The sequence below is a fragment of the Schistocerca cancellata genome, chromosome 5, assembly GCF_023864275.1.
Source record: "Schistocerca cancellata isolate TAMUIC-IGC-003103 chromosome 5, iqSchCanc2.1, whole genome shotgun sequence".
Lineage (NCBI taxonomy): Eukaryota > Metazoa > Arthropoda > Insecta > Orthoptera > Acrididae > Schistocerca > Schistocerca cancellata.
Window position 1 is genome coordinate 809428837 of NC_064630.1, and position 19247 is coordinate 809448083.

At 40.1% G+C, this 19247-nt stretch overlaps 1 protein-coding gene across 1 annotated transcript in view; it reads right to left on the minus strand.

Moving 5' to 3' along the window:
* The window catches only part of LOC126188811 (eukaryotic translation initiation factor 5B-like), a 446346-nt gene that overhangs the window by 351691 nt on the left and 75408 nt on the right, over nt 1-19247 (minus strand). The window contains exons 3-4 of the mRNA XM_049930424.1: nt 17110-17295; nt 429-544 (exon numbers count right to left, since the gene is read on the minus strand). Of these exons, the coding sequence (XP_049786381.1) occupies nt 429-520 (92 nt within the window). The 5' untranslated portion in view covers nt 521-544; nt 17110-17295. The remainder of the gene's footprint in view (nt 1-428; nt 545-17109; nt 17296-19247) is intronic.

The following is a 19247-nucleotide window of genomic DNA, read 5'->3' on the forward strand; positions in this document are numbered from 1 at the left end:
GTGCCTCACACTCCCCACAGCCGTGATTTTGACCTGTTTGACTTCTACCTGTACAGACTTCTGAAAGATGAGCTGCATGGTTACAGATTCATTGGTATGGATGAGGTTAAAACAGCTTTACAAACATGGCTCAAGCAGCAAAACCCTGAATTTTTCCAAACTGGGTTTGATGCCAGGATTCAAATATGGTGCAAATGTGTACAAATGCGTGGTGATTATGTTGAAAGGAAGTGTTGTGTGGAGGACAGGCAGGCTGTGATCTATCCTAATTCTGCCGTTTCATTATTAATTTTTTAATGATGCAGGAGGTACTTTTTGATCCTCTCTCGCACGTGTGTGTGTGTGGTGGGGAGAAAGGGGCACGGGGGGGGGGGGGGGGGGGGAGGGGGGGGGGGCAGACGGTTGACATGAATTATTTAACTATTCACCTCTGATCTGGCCCAACAGTTCGGTCCCTGGGACTCCTGTGATATTCGTGCTGTCTCTCGAATGTTGAACAAGATTCTTGAGCACGCCACATCCTCCTTCGAAACTCATTACTCCGCTGAAACAAAAAACAACCTGAAAGCATCTTGTGGTATTGATAATTTAACAGAACGATTTACAAGTCAGATCCTTTCCCAAAAGGTAGTTAGTAATCACCATGGAAATGCAATACGAAATTATTTCCACTTCCCTCTTACTCATTTTGATTTCCTCTGAACACGGAAATTTAAGACAAAGAACTTTCCATCAATTGCATGTCCAATCCCACTCTTCCAAGAAGAGGTCCCCAGAAGTGGGATCACTTATTTGAAACCATCTATACAGTGATGTAGGTTAAGATCCCACACAGCCTGCAGCCACACCCCCTAGTGAACCACATTTGCGACACACACACACACACACACACACACACACACACACACACACACACACAAAATGCATGGTGCTCATTAACATTAAAAAGTACTGAAAGATTGGTCATACACTGGTTGTGTAGTGTAATGAATAGGGTAAGAGCATTACATGCAGACAATTGAGAGGTGCTACAATTAAGTCTTTATTGAAATGACTGATCTATTCAACTAATTTGCTTAAACGTAATTTTTTTATATCTACTCCTTTGTCACACCATTTTAATTATCATAACAACATTTTAATTTGTCTCCTTTTTCTCTGTATCAATCTTTTCCCACTTGGAAACCTTCTTATTTGATTTTAATTAATTTCATGTCTTAATTTTTATTTAACTTCTTTCCATTTATCATACCATATTTTCGTCCATGTTATTGGTTCAAATCAAATGGCTCTGAGCACTATGGGACTTAACTTCTGAGGTCATCAGTCCCCTAGAACTTAGAACTACTTAAACCTAACTAACCTAAGGACATCACATACATCCATGCCCGAGGCAGGATTCGAACCTGCGACCATAGCGGTCGCGTGGCACCAGACTGTAGCGCCTAGAACCGCTCGGCCACTCCGGCTGGCTCCATGTTATTGCTTTCATTATTTCTAGTCCTCACATTTTGCTTGAATTTCGTTTTACTTATAATCCCTACTTTCGTTTAAATCTTCATCTGCATTATTTTGTCCAAAATGCAATAGGAACTTGTGTTTTAAATGTGTGTAAGGCAATTACCACACAAAAAATGCACAACTTGCACCCAAACACCCAAACTGAGTGAACAAGTTTCTCAAATGTTCAATGAGCGATGTACTAAAAACGAATAACAAGAGAACTATATAATGTAATTAGCAGGCTTATTTTCAATTTAAAAAAGTAACTAATCATAGATACGATTAAATTGTGTACTGTTACTAATATAAGCCTAGATATCGCAGATGTTAAAAAACGTAGTTTTGATTTTGTTTGTAATTTTTTACCATAACTTTCAATTGAATCTCAAAGTTGAAATTTATACTGAAGTTTGATATCATAAAGATCTATTATCTGTGAAATTTTCAGATTTTTATTTGGTCCCACAACGAAGATATTGCAGGCCACAAAATGGAAAAATTAAAAAAAAAAAATCAATTTTTTAAGTGTAAGCTGTTCACCATTGATACTCTCTAAAAAGTACCTATTGTGGTGTCACCGCCAGACACCACACTTGCTAGGTGGTAGCTTTTAAATCGGCCGCGGTCCGCTAGTATACGACGGGCCCGCATGTCGCCACTGTCAGTAATTGCAGACCGAGTGCCACCACACGGCAGGTCTAGAGAGACGTACTAGCACTCGCCCAGTTGTACAGCCAACTTTGCAAGGAACGGTTCACTGACAACTACGCTCTAATTTGCCGAGACGATAGTTAGCATAGCCTTCAGCTACATTTGCTATGACCTAGCAAGGCACCGTATTCAATTTATATTGAGATTCTATTAATGTATCATCAAGAGCGATGTTCTACAAATGTGGATTAACGTTAAGTATTCCAGAAGCTACGTACTTTTCTTTATAGCATTCATTACGTATCCTGTTTCAGACCTCACGCCAGCCTGCGTGAGTTTAAGCGCGTGCCTTTCGGCTTCCTCTCATTGTGTCTAGGCTGTCTTGTCTAGACACAACACCTATACTATATAGTGTAATAACAGAAAATACATTAAAGCCGAGAAATTAATCTTTCTTTGTAAAACTACTGTTTAAAAATTCTGTTTTTTTAATTTTTGGCTGATAACTATGAACTATTAAAAATTTATTAAAAAATACATTCAGCTAAGTGATAATGACGTTAATTTGTAGCCCAGAGTGTGTTGAACTAAATGCATTTTATCTTAAGAAAATCCACTACTGAATAATTGTAAAAATGTAGATGCTTGCAAATACGAAAAAACGGAAGCGGCCTGTAACAAATATGGCCGCCATTTCAAAATAATAAACAATAAATTTTTTTAAAAATATTTTTGTGACTACTAAACATTGCGGAATTCACCCAGCAAATATAAATTTTTTCTGATATGGTCAAGCAACCAATTATTTTTTTCTTGCACCTCTTGGTATGGATTTACCCTTAGGCAAAGTGGACAGGAAGGAACATAAACACAGGGTCTCGTGTCAGTTGAAAGTCTGGATCTCTTGGGCAGAAAGAGACCGAGGTCTCTAAGGTATAGGTTGTGTGCAGAGAGTGACAAATTCTCTGTTAAATGTTATACAACAAATGACCTTCCACAGCACACAGAGCGGGGGATTAGGGGGTGGGAGGAGACGCACATTGGTTCCTCTAGAGACAACAACTGCAAGTGTCATGATGCCACTAAGGTTCACCAGTCATGACTATGGACACAAGCACTAAAGACCAATTCGCACAATACAGTACCGCAAGGTGCACGGAAGTTGATAGGTACAGACTTGCTGCGGTGTAGAGGCATTGGAAACCACTGAGGAATTGGGTAAGTCGCCCTTTTCTGTATGCATAAATACAGTACATGTCAGTGACATGAATGGAGATTTTATAGTCCCAGTCAGTGTCAATAGCTTTGGATCGATGAAGTGATTCTGCTGAAGGATCTGTTGACTGCTAATTTGGATGTTGTCCATTTGGTCCCAAGAAGTCACCGTATGGCACTAGGAAATACACATTTTACATTCCTTGATGTTTGAACAATCAATGATGCATATCTCACACCAAACATAATGGATACTCTTGAGAACTTGGGTCAATGTTAATATTTCTCCACCATGGATTTAAAGCACGAGTATCATCAACTGGAGGTATAACCAGATGATCAGCCAAAGACACCTGTTACCATCTGCAGGGGTCATTTTTAGTACCATCAAATGCCAGTCAGACTCAAGAGTGTGACCACCACTTTTCAAGGATTATCGGATAGGGTACTTAGAAAATTGGAGCCTATGCGCTGTGTAGTGTATCCGGATGACACCACCATCTTTTCAAAGGACATGGAACAGCATGTGCAATAGCTGGAGAAAGTGTTCAAAAGACTAAGGACAGCACGAGTAAAGCTCAGCATTGATAAATGTCATTTTGCAGCAACAGAAGTAAATTATCTTGGGCAAGGAATTAGTCAGGAAAAGTGAGAAGAGATACACGATTAATATCAGCAAACAGTTAAACAATTGCAATCTTATTTGGGTCTGTGTAATTATTATTGTAAATTTGTGAAAAACTTTGCTGAAATTGCCGAACCTTTGAATTGTTTGTTATGGAAAGGAGAAAAATTTGAATTGTCTACTGAATGTCAAACAGCATTTAAGACGTTGATAGCAGATTTGACATCAGGCCCAATCTTCAAAACAGAATTCATTCTGTCCTCCAATGCAATAAATACAGCAGTAGGATGTGTGCTTAACCAGAGTATGGATGATAGAGTACATGCCTATGATTTAGTAAATTTGATTATGAAGTAGTGCACAAGCTGGGAAAGAGGAACATGAATGCAGATTGTTTGAGTAGGAATATTGCAATCCTGTAAACACTGGGTAGAACAATTACTGAGTAGCGAAAGGATCAGGCAGCTGACACCGACTATCAGATATTCAAGTCGCTACTGCAGTTTGTCATACATGATGGTTTATTGCGCGAACAATAAAGTTTGGACTAAGACTGGTGTACCTGCAGTGTTTTGGGATGAAGTTTGAAACAAGCACATGACCATCTTTATGTCATGGAAGGCCATGGTGGGCAAAAAGCAGCTGATAAATGAGTTGCCAGGAAAGTTTGGTGGATTACCAGGAATAAAGATATCAAGTAATACGTAAGTAACTGTGTAACAAAAGGCTACCAGATGTGTGTCAGCCATTTTCATATTTTAGCCCCTTTTAATAAGACACAGCAGGAAATATCTACATATTGACCATACTAGACCATTTCTCACGATATATTGTGATGATTGCAATCCCTGACCAACAAGTGGGTACAGTTGCCCAAATAATGGTGAATGGCTGGTGGCTCACATTAGGTGTTTCAGATACAGTAATCACAGATCAGAGCACTCATTGTATGTTGAATTTGATTAGAAATTGTGTCGACTGCTCCGCATTTGCAAGTTGCAGATTAGCCATTTTCATCTTCAAGCCAATAGAAGAATATAACCAGTTCATAGCATGATTTTGAAGTTGTTGAGCTAGTATGTTAATTGTAATCACAACTGGAATGTGTACCTAAGTTATGTGACTACTGCATACTATTTTAAAATTCACAATGCTACCAGTCTTTTGCTGTTGTTGTTGTTGTTGTGGTCTTCAGTCCTGAGACTGGTTTGATGCAGCTCTCCATGCTACTCTATCCTGTGCAAGCTTTATTATACATTTTCCTCCCACACAGCAGTATGGGAGAAATATGTCTTCATGTTTCGAAGTGATGAAACAAAAAAATTGCAACTAATGCTGGATTGGTGACAAAATCCACAAAAAGCTTGCAAAAGGTTTGACAACAAGTGAAACAGACAAACACAAAGGCTTCAGGGCACCAGGAGCAGATAGGACAACACATGGGGAAGTTGCTACAATGTAGGGTTGGCCAGTGGGTGTTGGTGACAAACCCACACATACCTAATGGTATAACACAGAAACTCACGACACAATACCACAGACCTGACTGAGTACTAGAAATGACATTACCTGCCAATTTATGATACAGACACCAACAAAAACTTTGATTAGTTATCCATGTTGGGTGAATTAAGCCATTTAAAGGAGCTGTGTCTGCCTTGCCACAAGCATCATCACTGTCTGCAGTATAGAATATGAACTATAGGATCACGAAGAAGGACAGACTACTTGTGAATAAAGTACCTTGTGAATAAAGTACATCTGACATGCCTTATGCACTTTGACCGTGTTGATAGATAGGGTTTCAGATTACCATTCGATTATATTTTACTGCATTTGTTTTTATTTAAATTATTGGGGTGTATTTTTGTTGTCATTCTATTCATAGTATGTTTTAGGTGTCTGTTTACTTTTCTTTCTTTGTTCATATCACATATTAAGGGATAGTATCAGAATTAACTGCTGAACTAATGCAAAGTACATGAGATACTGTATGGGTTTTGAATAGATACTTAGAAGCAGCACAAAACTGACTGAACACGATGGACAGAAGAATTAACTGTGGTAAGGTTGCTCCAAGCACTAACAGTCTGAATGACACAAGGGTGGAAGTAACTATGTTACAAGAGGCAATACACCACACCATGCACGGGCAAGTAAGTTCTACCCCAGCAATTCTTAACTAGACAACGCGAAGGGCAAAAGGAATTTACCCCAGAGTAATGGCATACAAATAACTGAAAGAAACTTGGCATTATTCTATCATGTGTCCACAGTGGAAATGAGAACTGATGATGCCAGATTACATGTATTAATTCAATTTCCAATAGCAGCCATGAAAGTGACATTATCAGAGCTTTTTGGTACATCCTTAACCAGTGAGGTGAGAAATAGCAGGGAAATGGGTCCAGGTACAAACTAAGGAAGTTTGGAACAAAGGGAGAGCCTCACTTTTGTGTCACTGGAAGATTTATTGGGAAAGTCAGAGGGAAAGTATTATATGATACAGATGCCAACAAAAACTGCACACCAAACACTCACTGATTGTTTTGGAAATAAAGATAGGGAACAGTAAAAGGTTGTGTATAAACTGATAGACAAACTTTTAATTATATGGAATTTGTGTCAGCGATAGAAATATTGCAGGATAATATAGACTGGTATATGAAAATGCAAAGTACGGGGCGAGCTGAAGCAAGTGAATGTCAAAGGGAAGCGTTAATGCCACATCCAAAATTCCAGAGTGGACATACACTGGGTTTAATGGCTAGTACAGAGTTATGAAACAACGGAATACCAATAAATGGTATAGTTTGTGACATAGCAGAAACGACATTTTGTCTACCAGTTACAGTCACTAGTATAACCACACACAAGCGGACACAGCTTATGTTGTACTTGCCCAATAAGCCACTAGAAGTGCTGCCTATTCAAAACTTAACCTTTCTGAATAAGACCCTAAACTGGGACATCCCACACTCACTCAATAACCTAGTAGCAATGCAGGAAGGGAGAATTATGGCGCTCTGACATATTGGAATATTGCAATAGACAATCTCACAATATCACCACTACAAGCGTAACATCGACCAACATTGTACTGGTTCTTTTTGCAATTTGTGTAATCTACTCCCGTTTAGAGTAAAAGTAAGCATATCAGTCACATTTACCTGTACATCAAATACAAGTTGACTGGTTTATAAATAAACTGAGGGAATAGTAAGAGGTATATATACAGTTACATAAACTTCTAATTATATGAAATTTGTATCAGCAAATAAGGAATAGCTTTGATAAGGATCAAGGTGCTTAACTCAAGGAGTTGGACACAGACTATAATGCTTATGAATTAGGTGTCAGTCCAAGAAATCATGAGATTCAGTTTTATTTGTATGGAAGGATAATTACGTTGAGCAATGTATTAATGTTACTGTGAAATGTGGGTGATGAGACTGTGACACAATCACTAAAAATTTGTCAATGTTCTTCACTGGTTACACCAGAAGACAAGTCGTCCGAGTCACTGATCAGCAAACTGTCAGCTAGGAGGCAATGTTGTGCAGGCCAAGGCAAACACAGAAGTGACTGCAACATGTGGGACCAGCTTGGCACCCGAGTCCACAAGTTGGGCACAATGGCATCATGGCAACAGACAGATATTGTGATACTGGTGACAGAGCAGAGTGCCACAAGAAAGCCCAGTTATAACACAGCAGTAACTATTCAGCCACTGCCTGAAAGACGAAGTTACTAAGTCTGAAGTCTCTGCGAGAACTGACCACACGAGAAAACTAGTACACATGATGTCACTAATACACGTGATGTCAATGTTCCAGCATAAATACTACACCTTTCTTAATCTCACTCTCAGGTGCAGCTACCGCCTGGTACAGGCGAGGCTATGTCAGTCAACCTCCTGCATGCCTAATTGTCTACAATCATCTATGAAGTTATGATTCTTGCTGGAGAGACTCTGCAAAAGCAAGCTGCAGCTACAACTAACGACTCTTCGCTGATGGGGTGCAGAGACCACCATCAATCTGCTGGCCTACTGCAGGTTGACCAGCAGGGCCAGGAACCTGTACGCCATTCATCATTGTGAGATGTAGCCACTGCTGCTGATCACCCCATTCCTGCAGCTACAATTGATGCTGCAGGCCTCTGTCTCCAAACTGGAGGCTGCAGGTCAGACTTTACATGATGAAGACTTCCTCAGGCTGAGCTGGAGGGTAGGTTTCTTGGGTTCACAACCTCAATGAAAGCACTTCAAAGATTGGCCCATGGAGGCTGCTGGCCACTGAGAGCTGCGTCAGTTGGCACCTTGGGGCCATCAACTGAGCTGTGGCGTAATGGCTGCCACATGAGCCTTTCGCAACACAGCAGAGGTTGCCACCACCTGAGGAAGACAATCCCATACTTCTGATTATTGAATGTTTTGTTGTGAATAATGTTTATTTCACCCTCTCTAATGTGATTGGATCCTTCTCACCACACCCTACTTGGTTTAATCCTGACAACCACAGGAGTCTGTGTCTGGACTCCAGATCCCTAAGACATTTGTGCAATTAGATGGGGTAGTACAGCAAATACACACAATGGAATTTCTGGATTTGCGCTGGTATAACTAAGCTGTAACAGGAAGAGCTTGGGAGTGTAAAGAGTTAGACAGGAGAACGAAACTTTTATAGAGAAGCATGCCAAGGAACTGGTAATTCACAATGGCATTCATCTCAGATAATGTGTTGCAATTGTTGCAAGCCTGTAAGGATGGGATGATGGGATGTGTGGGAAGGAGAGCCAAAACCAAGAACTATCATGATTACAGCTAGGACAGGGTAGATTGATTAGTCCCATAAAGGATAAGGGAAGTCCACATTCACACTTTGTATGTGTGGCTATGAGTAATGGAACAGTCTGAACGTTGCTTGATTTAGGCAGTATGATCTCAGCAGTTGATTATAAATCATTCTTGGAGCTTCAAGAAAACTGTAATTGGAAGAGGTTGGTAGTAGATAAGAGGAAATATCTGAATGCAGATAAAATGAGTTTGCTGTGAGTGTTTACAAATCAAAGTCATGATTGGGGAGCTTGCTTGGAAGGTTAGCATGTGTACTCTGGTGACAGATTTTATTGCTAAGATGGGTCTGCTTCATAAGAGGATGGTGCAACAATTTAAGTTTAAGCACCAGTTTTTCCAGCACGGGTGGGGTGGTGTGTGTGTGTGTGTGTGTGTGTGTGGTGGGTGGGGGGTGGGGGGGGGGGGGGGGTGATGATTACAGAGGCATATGATAAACCCAGTGCGGAAGCAGGTAGTCTGGAAAGTCAGATGCTCCGAGTTCACCAGAGTATTAGACTATCATACTGCATTAAGTGATCAGGTTCTGATCAAGATGCCATCCTAAAGACTGTCACCACTGAGAATGAAAGTATTAAGACAACATGTGGAAATTAAGATTTAACCGCACCATTTAAATCTCCATATGCTACTAAAATATTCTTGGTGCCTAAATATAATGGCAAGCACTGCTCCGTAGTGGACTACCGTGAACTAAATAAAAAGGTAGTTCTGAGACCAGTGCAGTTGCCAGATTTGTATTCATTTTTCTGGTGGTTTAAGGGAGCGCAGGTATTTGCCACCTCAGATCTTAATCAAGCTTATAATCAGATGTCTTTATATGAAGATTCAAAGCCAGTTATGGCCTTCGTGACAGACTAAAACTTACTTGAATTTAACCATGTCCATTTTGCGTTGGCAACAAATGCTGCTACCCTCTCGCAGCTCTGAGGCACCATGTTTTCCGACATCAAATTGAGGTATTCTCAGCATTATCTCGAGGATTTGGTGGTGCATAGTAGCTCGGCCCAGTCACATATGCAGCATTCGCAAAAGGTTTTTTGAATGATTAAAAAACAGCGGGATTTACGTTAACCCACATACATATTCCACAAGCCATCATATGGTTCATGGTATACTGCACCTTATATTACTTCCAGTCACTTTCTTTCCTGTTCCATCACAAATAGAGCAAGGGAAAAAAATGACTGCCTATACACCTCCATATGAACTTTAATTTCTCTTATCTTTGAGGTCCTTATGCAAAACATACATTGGCGGCAGTAGAATCATTCTGTAATCAACTTTAAATGGTTGTTCTCTAAATTTCTCAATAGCATTCCATGAAGAGAAAGTTCTCTTACCTCCAGGGAGACCGACCTGAATTCACAAAACATCTCCATAACACTTGCAAGTTGATCAAACCTACCAGTAACATATCTAGTAGCCTGCCTCTGAATTGCTTCAGTGTCTTCTTTCAATCCAACCTGGTGGGCATCTCAAACACTCTAGCAGTGATCAAGAATAGGTTGCACTTGTGTTCTATATGCAGTCCCCTTCACCGATGAACCACACTTTCCTAAAATTCTACCAATAAACTTAAGTCAACCACTCACTTTCCGTACTACAGTCCTTTCATGCTCGTTCCATTTAATATCATTTTGTGATGTTACACCAAGATATTTAACCAACATTACTGTGTCAAGCAGTACATTATTAAAATTGTATTTGAAAATTCCTCTAAGAAGTTGCTAGGTGAAGGAATTTATATTAACCAAAAGAGAGGGGAAACCATTAAGCAATTCCCACTATCACAAAATGTCAAGCCAGGCTTGTCAGCATTGCTTTTTTTTTTTTTTAGGAAGTTCATTACTAGTTTCATAGAGAATGCAGCTCCATTTAACAAGTTACACTGAAAGGATGTAATTTCTTTGGGCGTCTTTCCAGGAAGCCTCAGTTTTGGCAGTAAGTACTGAAGTCAGCCCTGATATTAGCATTACCGAACTTCAACACAGAATGCTTTCTACAGACGGGTGTGTTGGCTCTACGGATAGGGTGGTTTTGTTGCAAGAGCAATAAGGGATAAGAAGGCCATATCTGTGTTTCAAGGGGTTTAAATAAACTAGACGGACGGTAAAGTTTTCTATGAATTGGAGGCTGTAGCCGTGTTATTTGTCATGGAGACATTTTGATATTATCTCTAATACTGAGTTCATCCTGGAAACTATCAATCATATGCTCAGCTGGGTGTTAGTCAGACCAAGAAAAACTGAGTGCATTACCAGGTGAGCAATGAGCATTTTGTCCTTTAAATTTGAGATCTATAACATTAGGGGCTCAGAGAATATGCTCACAGATGGTACGAGTTGTATGTTTTAGTGCGATGAGAATAAGCCAGGAGACAATCAGCTGGTGGCAGATCGTGGTTTGTGCATGGTGGTGATAGGCTGATTCTGTCGCTATTCCAGTATTTCCATGAATCTTCTGTGGTATTTTTTAAAGAATATACACCATCGTGATTTCGATATCACAACATATTGTAGAAGATAAAATAAGCTCCAAATCGCATATTAGTAAGACAATGACAAAATTTTAGAAAATGAAAAAATTGGCGGAAAGTTGCATCTTAGTTAAAACAGAAACAATAAATTTTAGAAAATGAAACTGGCTGAAAATTGCTTTTAAGTAACATCAACCTTAACACTTTTCATCAACTCAAAATTGTTTCCAGCTTCTTCCTCATTCTGAGGACTGGCAGTGGCAGGAGTGACTGTGAATGCCTTCCTGCTCGCCAAACACCTCAGTGTAGAATTTGAGTTTGTCGTTGGCTGTCTAATTTTCACCAAAGCCATGCTCCAAAAGCTTTTTGAGATCTCCAAGTTTGACTTTTGGAGGTTCTACACCTGCTGTGATTGGTACTGGACTGTTTGCATTGCTGAGACTTTTCCCTTTCTTCAGGATGCTCTTCCCTCTCCAGCTTCAAACTGTAAAAGGTCTCTCTATGAAGTAGACAAATCATTTAGATTCTCAGAAGCTTCAAGAAGAAACCATCGATGTAGTGTGCTGATTATTTTATGCTTTTATTCTGACCCCCACATCCATCAGAAAATAACAGAAGTTTTTTCACAGTTTCGAAGTTTAGGTGAGTTAGTCTGTGATGAACCATTGATGCTGTTTGGTTTGATCTTTTGGCTTATTCATGTTCCAACCAAGTATACGAAAACAATGTCTGTTTTGGCTGCAGACTGTAAACATGTAAAGGTACGTTTGATGGGAATAATAGACCACTTGGTCTGGCACTTCTGGTAGTACTAGATTCTTTCGACAGTCATAGCTGAGAGTTAACTCACCCTCGTTATTTTCTTTCAGCATTGTGCAGAACACGACAGGTTTCATTTTGTGGATTTGGACTGGGTTTGCAGTCTCTGCTTTTCGATACTTCATTTTTCCTCTTCAATATGATTTACCAGCAATGAACATGTCTAACAGGTAGCACTCCTGTAGTAATAGTACTTGACAACATTTTCACGGTTCTCTTCAATGCATGATCCACAATTTCATTATGCTCAGCTTGCTACTTAAATGTACTCTTTGGGTGTTTGTTCCTTGAGAATAGTGAAATTCTAAGGGGATAAACTTTATAATGTGATTTTTTACAAATTATTTTCTTCATACAACTTGGTTCTTCTATCATCTCCTCTTATCTCAGCACTGCATCTTGGTCTACAATTTTGTGGCACAACCCAGTAACCCTACATTTCTTAACTTGAAAAGCTGAAACGTCGCTTTGCAAACAGAAACATTCCCAATCTCCTCATCCCTCTTTTTTTGTCATCCCGCTGAATCTTCATTTAGGGAACGTGGTAGAAACATGTTGAGCTATGTAGCGGTTCTGCCATTCACAGATTCTTTTCTGGTAAAACGTTTGCTAATTTGTTATGTCTTTCATGGTAAATTCATTACATCTTAATTTTCCAAAGGGATGTTTGCAATCAGGCATCTCTGGGAAGGAATTAGGTTTATATCTGAAACAAAGTCCCATGCTTAAGCATGCAGAAGCAGTAAGCGGTGATGGAGACATGGGGGTGGAGTGGGAGGGGGTGGGGGGGGGGGGGGGGGAGACAGTGCCATGATGACACCATTACAGGTCTTGAGAAGTAGACATGACTCTCTGCACATAGATAAAATTAAAGGGGTAGTAAGCACGATGAGCTAAGTTAAAAACCAGGTAGTACCGTGAATTTGTTGAGGTTCTGTCATAACAATTAGAGTCAACACAGCTGGGTAGTGTGCCCAACTCAAAATCGACAATAAATGCATTTAGCGGGTTTTACATCTGGGCTACTCATTTGTAAAAGAGTAGCTATTTGTGATGGATTTGCTGTCAATAATACAGACCAGAAGAGGAGGATAGGATATTTGGTGACCAAGTCAGAATTATTTTGGTTTGTGTTGATGCATTTATGGGACTTGTCCAATTATTGTCCTATGCTAACAGCAGCTCATGTAGCAATCCAAAAATTACAGACGATTTTCAGTACCTCTGAGCCTCCACAGTCTGTATTAACTGATAATGTGACTTCATTTACCACACACAGCTTCCAGCAATATGGGAGTGCATCATGCAACAATATCTCATTATCCTAATCCGTTTTACATGGAGTGCATTAATGGAAACCTTGGGTTGGACCCAATAACCTGCCACAGCAATAACCACAGAGTATGGGATCACTTGCTCCTGTGGTTAATGATGGCGTGCAATTTACGGTCTATTGATGACCTCTTGCTTGAAAAAGATAGTTTGGCTAAAAGAAAATTCAGGAGGCTCATAAGAGGAGAGCCACACATTTTAATAGGGAGCAGAAGTCAAACACTTACCGACTTGTTGGCAAGGTCTTTGTTAGGAATTTTCAGGGTGTTAGCATCCCTTCTGGATGGATGACCAAGAAGTTGTGCAGATTTAAGGGTCCCTTGGAGACTGAAAGGTTTCTTATTCCATCACTATTTTGCTAAGTGATCTAATTAAGGAGAAGGAAATCAGGGTTCACATTGACCCCCAGTTCTCAGAGCTCCCAGACATGTTGCTGGATTAAGGGCGGAATGTTCCAAGTGTGGCACTATTTTGACTTAGCCTTCTAGGTTGGCATCAATTCCTGTACTTTGCCACTAGTGAGTGCAGTTTGTCTCTCTGGGTTGGAAGTGCTTATCTGGCTGTGCACTGTGAGCAGTGAACAGGGCCATGAAAACAGACATGGTACCTCTGCAACCAAGTCATAAGTTGATAGTGGGCTTGTTGGTATGTCGCCATCTGCAAGCATGGAGTTATTGTGGGCCTGCACAGAACTGAACAGTCTTGAGGTGCTGCAATCTGTGGTTTACGGATTTGCTGATAGTGATAGTGATCTATGTTCCATATACCTCAAACATGGGAAAGTCTAAGTTGGAATATCAACAGTATAATGAAAAGGACAGACTGCTACTCATCGTAAAGATGACACATTGAGTTGAAGACAGGCATGATGAAAAGAGTGTTATATATAAAGGTTTTTGTCAAAGCCTTCTTCGGGAAAAAGAGAAAAACACACACACACACACACACACACACACACACACACACACACACACACACACACACCACCACCAGCCACTCCAGCTAGAGAGCAACAGAAATGCACTGAATGGCAGCATCAATCCGGAGCAGGGTGGGGAAGGGGGAGGGATAGCAGGGTACAGGTTTGGGGAAGAGGAATCAGCGTTGCCTGGTGGAGCATGCAGGTGGTAAGACAGGGCTGACAGGCGACTGTCAGCTCTCTCCTGCTACCTGCAGGGTCCACCAGGCAGCACCGATTCCTCTTCTGCCCACCTGCACCCTGTTATCCCTCTTCCTTGCTCTCCCCCCCCCCCCCCCTCCCTTGCTCTCTGGACTGTTGCTCCCATTCAACACATTTCTGTTGCTCTCTGACTGGAGTGGCCAGTGGTATGCATCGTGCGTGTCTAATGTGTTTGTTCATATCAATATGTGACACACAAAGCTATGTTGTGGCCACAATGTGTGCATAATAGATCATGGCAAGTCACATTCATTTCTGAAGAGGTACTGTAATCTGCTAGATAACTGCAGTTATATTATCCATCAACTACCTATATACAGTGCATCAGTGCTGTGTTAATAACAGATTATATTGAACTGGTGATCCACAGTGCTTGAAGTTTGCTGTATAATTATACAGGCATTGGATGAGTATGTTGTCAATGGACAGCTGGCTTGCTAGATTTTGTATGTTATGATTAGCGTACTTGTACTGGTTGGCTGCACTAACCTGTAGCTCCTGTTACTAATAGAAGGCACAGTTGTTTTCTGTTCCTAATACCGAGCTGTTTCAAGTCAGTTTTTGAGGTATATTTTGTGCCTTGTATGTGTTGGCAGACAGAGGTTCAACCATCAAGTTTTATGTTACAGAAGTATTTAGAAGGCAAAGAACCAGGCTTCTGCAAAAGGGTGGCTTCATTCTTAATTGTTTTTAATTGTATTTATATTCTTATTTGGTTTTAATTGTATACAATAAAACCTTGATTCTTTTTGACACATTGTAGTTCTGAAATTGCTTGCACTGGCTTGTCGTTCTGTGCTGTGTAACACTGAACACAGTGCTAAATTAAAATAAATATTGTTTCATCAATACTTTTTCTTTTTATTGCTTCTGGAGTAACATTTAGCTCAGCAAGCAAGCTATTTAATTTAAATCAGTTTAATGAATGTAACTTATTTTTCAGAACAAATCAAATTTATAGTTTTTTGATGCTTACTAAGCTTCTCAATAAATAGATAAATTTTGTACTGTTAACCTGAACTTCATCGATCAATTCCACCTTTTATTCTACGGGCCCACTCCGCATATCACTTCAGACTTGGACTTGGTGTCACAATCTGGTTTGTGTTAAATTCAGTGTGTTGCAATACCTTTAATTACAACAACTTGACAAACTTTCATTGTGTTAATTACTTACCACATTTTGTTTTTGTCTCCTTAGTAATAATTTTTTCAGTGAAAATGCATTTCATAGCACTGCTCTTGCATTGGCAAGCATAAAATTATTTAATGTTGTAAGGTGAATTCTGTGCAAAATATCTATGATGAACTCTAAAAACACTGTGCAGTAACAACTGATATACATGCCCATGGGGCATGCACTGGGATGAACATCACAGTATGTAACCAACAGTTACCACTAAAATTTATTTACAAATATTTGGCTAATGAATTAGTTCAAAGAATTTTTATTTAGTGTCTTGTTTTGAAAGTTCCTACAAGTGTATTTGTCAATTATCATTGATGACAACTTAATATTTATGCACAGTTATTTCCCACCTTAAATGCACTGGCTGTTTGTAACATTCCTACTATAATCTGCAATCCATCATAAACAGTCGCACATTGTGCAAGTTTGCTGCCATTTTCATGTCTACGGGATATTGTTCCAAGCGAACACTCCAAAATGGTTTATGAAGCCAAATCGAGCTGTGTAAGTAAGTAAAGGTCTTAATAAGTGTAACAACCTACGAGGAAAAATATCGTTTTCATCCAAAAACTCTTTGACTATAGTGGCCATTATGAGGAAAATGTCGGGTAATTCAATTAAAAATTAGTACAGTTTCTTGTAAAATAACCACACCAAGCTGCTAAAAGTCATTCACGTAATGGTCATCATCTGGCAGAAACAATCCTGTGAACAGCTGTTGCCACTTCATCAAAATGCTTGTGTCTGGCTTCGATAGAAACTCATGTCAGAATCTCCCAGAAAACTGTTTTCATTTCAAGTGTGAGTTTCCACTGAAGCTAGCCACAGAAGGCTGTATATAGTTGGCCGACAGCTGGTTGCAGACAGCTGTATGCAGCTGATAATGTGATTGCAGGACCAGTTCTGCCAGATGGCCATTAGGTCGAAACTAGTTGCAGAGTAATAAAACAAAAACTTTTTATGCCTTGGTGTGGTTATTTTACAAGAAAATGTCTTTATATGCAAGCTATGCTGCACAATTTTAAGACAATTTTAAAATTGCTCTTCTGGATATACTTGACAAAAGAAAAAACTGATATTTTGCTCTCCATTCACATCAGTGGTGCATTTCTTTTCAACGAACATTTTTTGTGCTTTTAACCACATAGAAATGTCAGTTGGCCATATAGTACTTGCAACACTTGTTTCAATGCATATTAGGCAGTGCATGAAATGAAAGTTACTAATCCATTACATATCTTACACATCCTTCAGGCCTTACCTCATCCAAAAATCTTCTCTGTTTTTCTTCAGTGAGAAAAATTTCTGACCTATCATCATGATATGGAAATCTATTTTGCAATTTTTTGTAGTACAGACCATTATGTCTGTAATCAGTGTCTGTTGCCGGTTGGACATTTCTGGTGGGCAAAACCTCATTGTACACTCCACTTCGTGCCTCATACACCTATAAAGAGAAGTACGTATGATTATAAGATCATCTAGAATTCTTCCCGGATCACAACACAAAGTACAGAAACAAAAAATTATGTCTTCAGCTGGGACAAAACAAAAACACATGAAAAAGTGAGGCAGAGAGAAAGACAAGCAAGAAAAAGGATGTGGGGTAGGATTGGGTGGGAGTGGGAAAGAAAGTTGGGGGGGGGGGGGGGAGACTGGGCACAGAGCATGGGAGGAGTGGTTGACAAATTGGATGCGATGATGTGGGAGGGAGGATGATGCCTGAGAGAGGGAGTGATGGCAGAGTACAGAGACATGGAGCAGCCACATAGGCAGGCTGACAGGGTGCTTGGTCAATGGCTGGCTTGGAGGCAAGAGAGATGGGGTGGTGGTGGAGGGGAAGGGATCAGAGAGACAGGCTGGTGACTGTGGAGTGGGAGGGATGACAGTGGAGAGGCAGGAAACAAGAGACAGGGTGACAGCATGGGGTGGGGGGTGGGAGTGGGGAGGGGTCAGTGACATGGGGGGGGGGGGCGGCAGTGAAGGGGTAAGAGAGGCAACAAGAGTGGTGGAAGAGAGAGGGCATGGCTGTCAGGGTGAGGAGGAGAGAGTACAGTAGAGGCTGGATTAGTGGGGTAAATTATAATTTACTACTATTACTACTACTACTACTACTACTACTACTACTAATAATAATAATAATAATAATAATAATAATAATAATAATAACAATAATAATTGTCAGTGTCAGCAGTTATGCTTTGCACGTGTTGTATGGATACTGTTACTGATACCCTTACCAGTGAGCTACCTAGCAAGATGCACTAGCTGCTGAGACTCAGCTTCCAGAATTTCATGCCTTTTACTGACCAATATGCCACTGTCATGTCAAGTCGACAATGCTAGGGAGTAGGGAGTAGAGAGCAGAAGTGCAGTGCAGTGCAGATCACACACTGTAATTTGGCCTCTGTCTGATCGGTGAAAGCCACCTGACTTCATGCCACTCTGGATGTTGAAACTTGTAGCAACCTTAATTACGTAACAGTTTTGTGCGCCATCAACTTCTGTGTCACATCTAAGATGCATTAACCCATTACATGTTTGTTTCTTTTATAAGCTGTAAGCTGGCTGCTGTCAGAGGAGGAGACTGGCTGGTCTCAGGAGTCAATGTGTTACGAGCTCATCACAAGCTTTAGCTCCTAGCATCCTCGGTCAGGGACCACTGTAACGTGTGCAATCTGTACTGGGTTTGAATCAGTCAAGTGAGTATCAGATGATAATTGATATAGGAAGATAGTGCAGTCTGCAGCTTTCCAGAGTAAATGGATTTCATCAACTTGTGCAAGTGAGATATACTGTTGGGAGTACAATAAGCTAATTAAACTGACATCATCTTTTATTGCAAAAGTCCCTTATCATCTTTTATGATTAACCTTTGTGGTAGATAATTAAAGACATTTCATATATAGTTAGGGCAGAACTTATCTGCTACGTTGTCATTGTCATTCGTAAGTTGTCTCCCTTGAAGATCCAATAGTCAATCTAACTTGAGAAATAGTTATAGTTATGCTGTTAAGAAGGGTGTTTGTAAGAATTGTAACACTGCAATAACAACGCTAAAAGAACGAATTGCTAGCTTACAATTCATAGTCAGTTCCTTGAGAAGCGATATTGACTCACTCAAGAAAGAAAATCGGGATCTGCGATCGAAGCCAACACTTAGTGAAGTGATGCAAGACAAAAGAAATATATCGTCCGAGTGGGTAAAAGTGCCGTACAAAAATAGTGTTCCAACTACAAAAAGAACAACAAAATCTGCTAAAAATGTCACATTTTCGGAGAAAAACAAATATCATGTTTTGCAAACAAGTGACTGTGATAACGACTCTCCAAATGATCGTGAACTTGAAAAAGGCAGTGAACTGAAAATGAATAGCGTTTTTTCAAATAATGTCAACA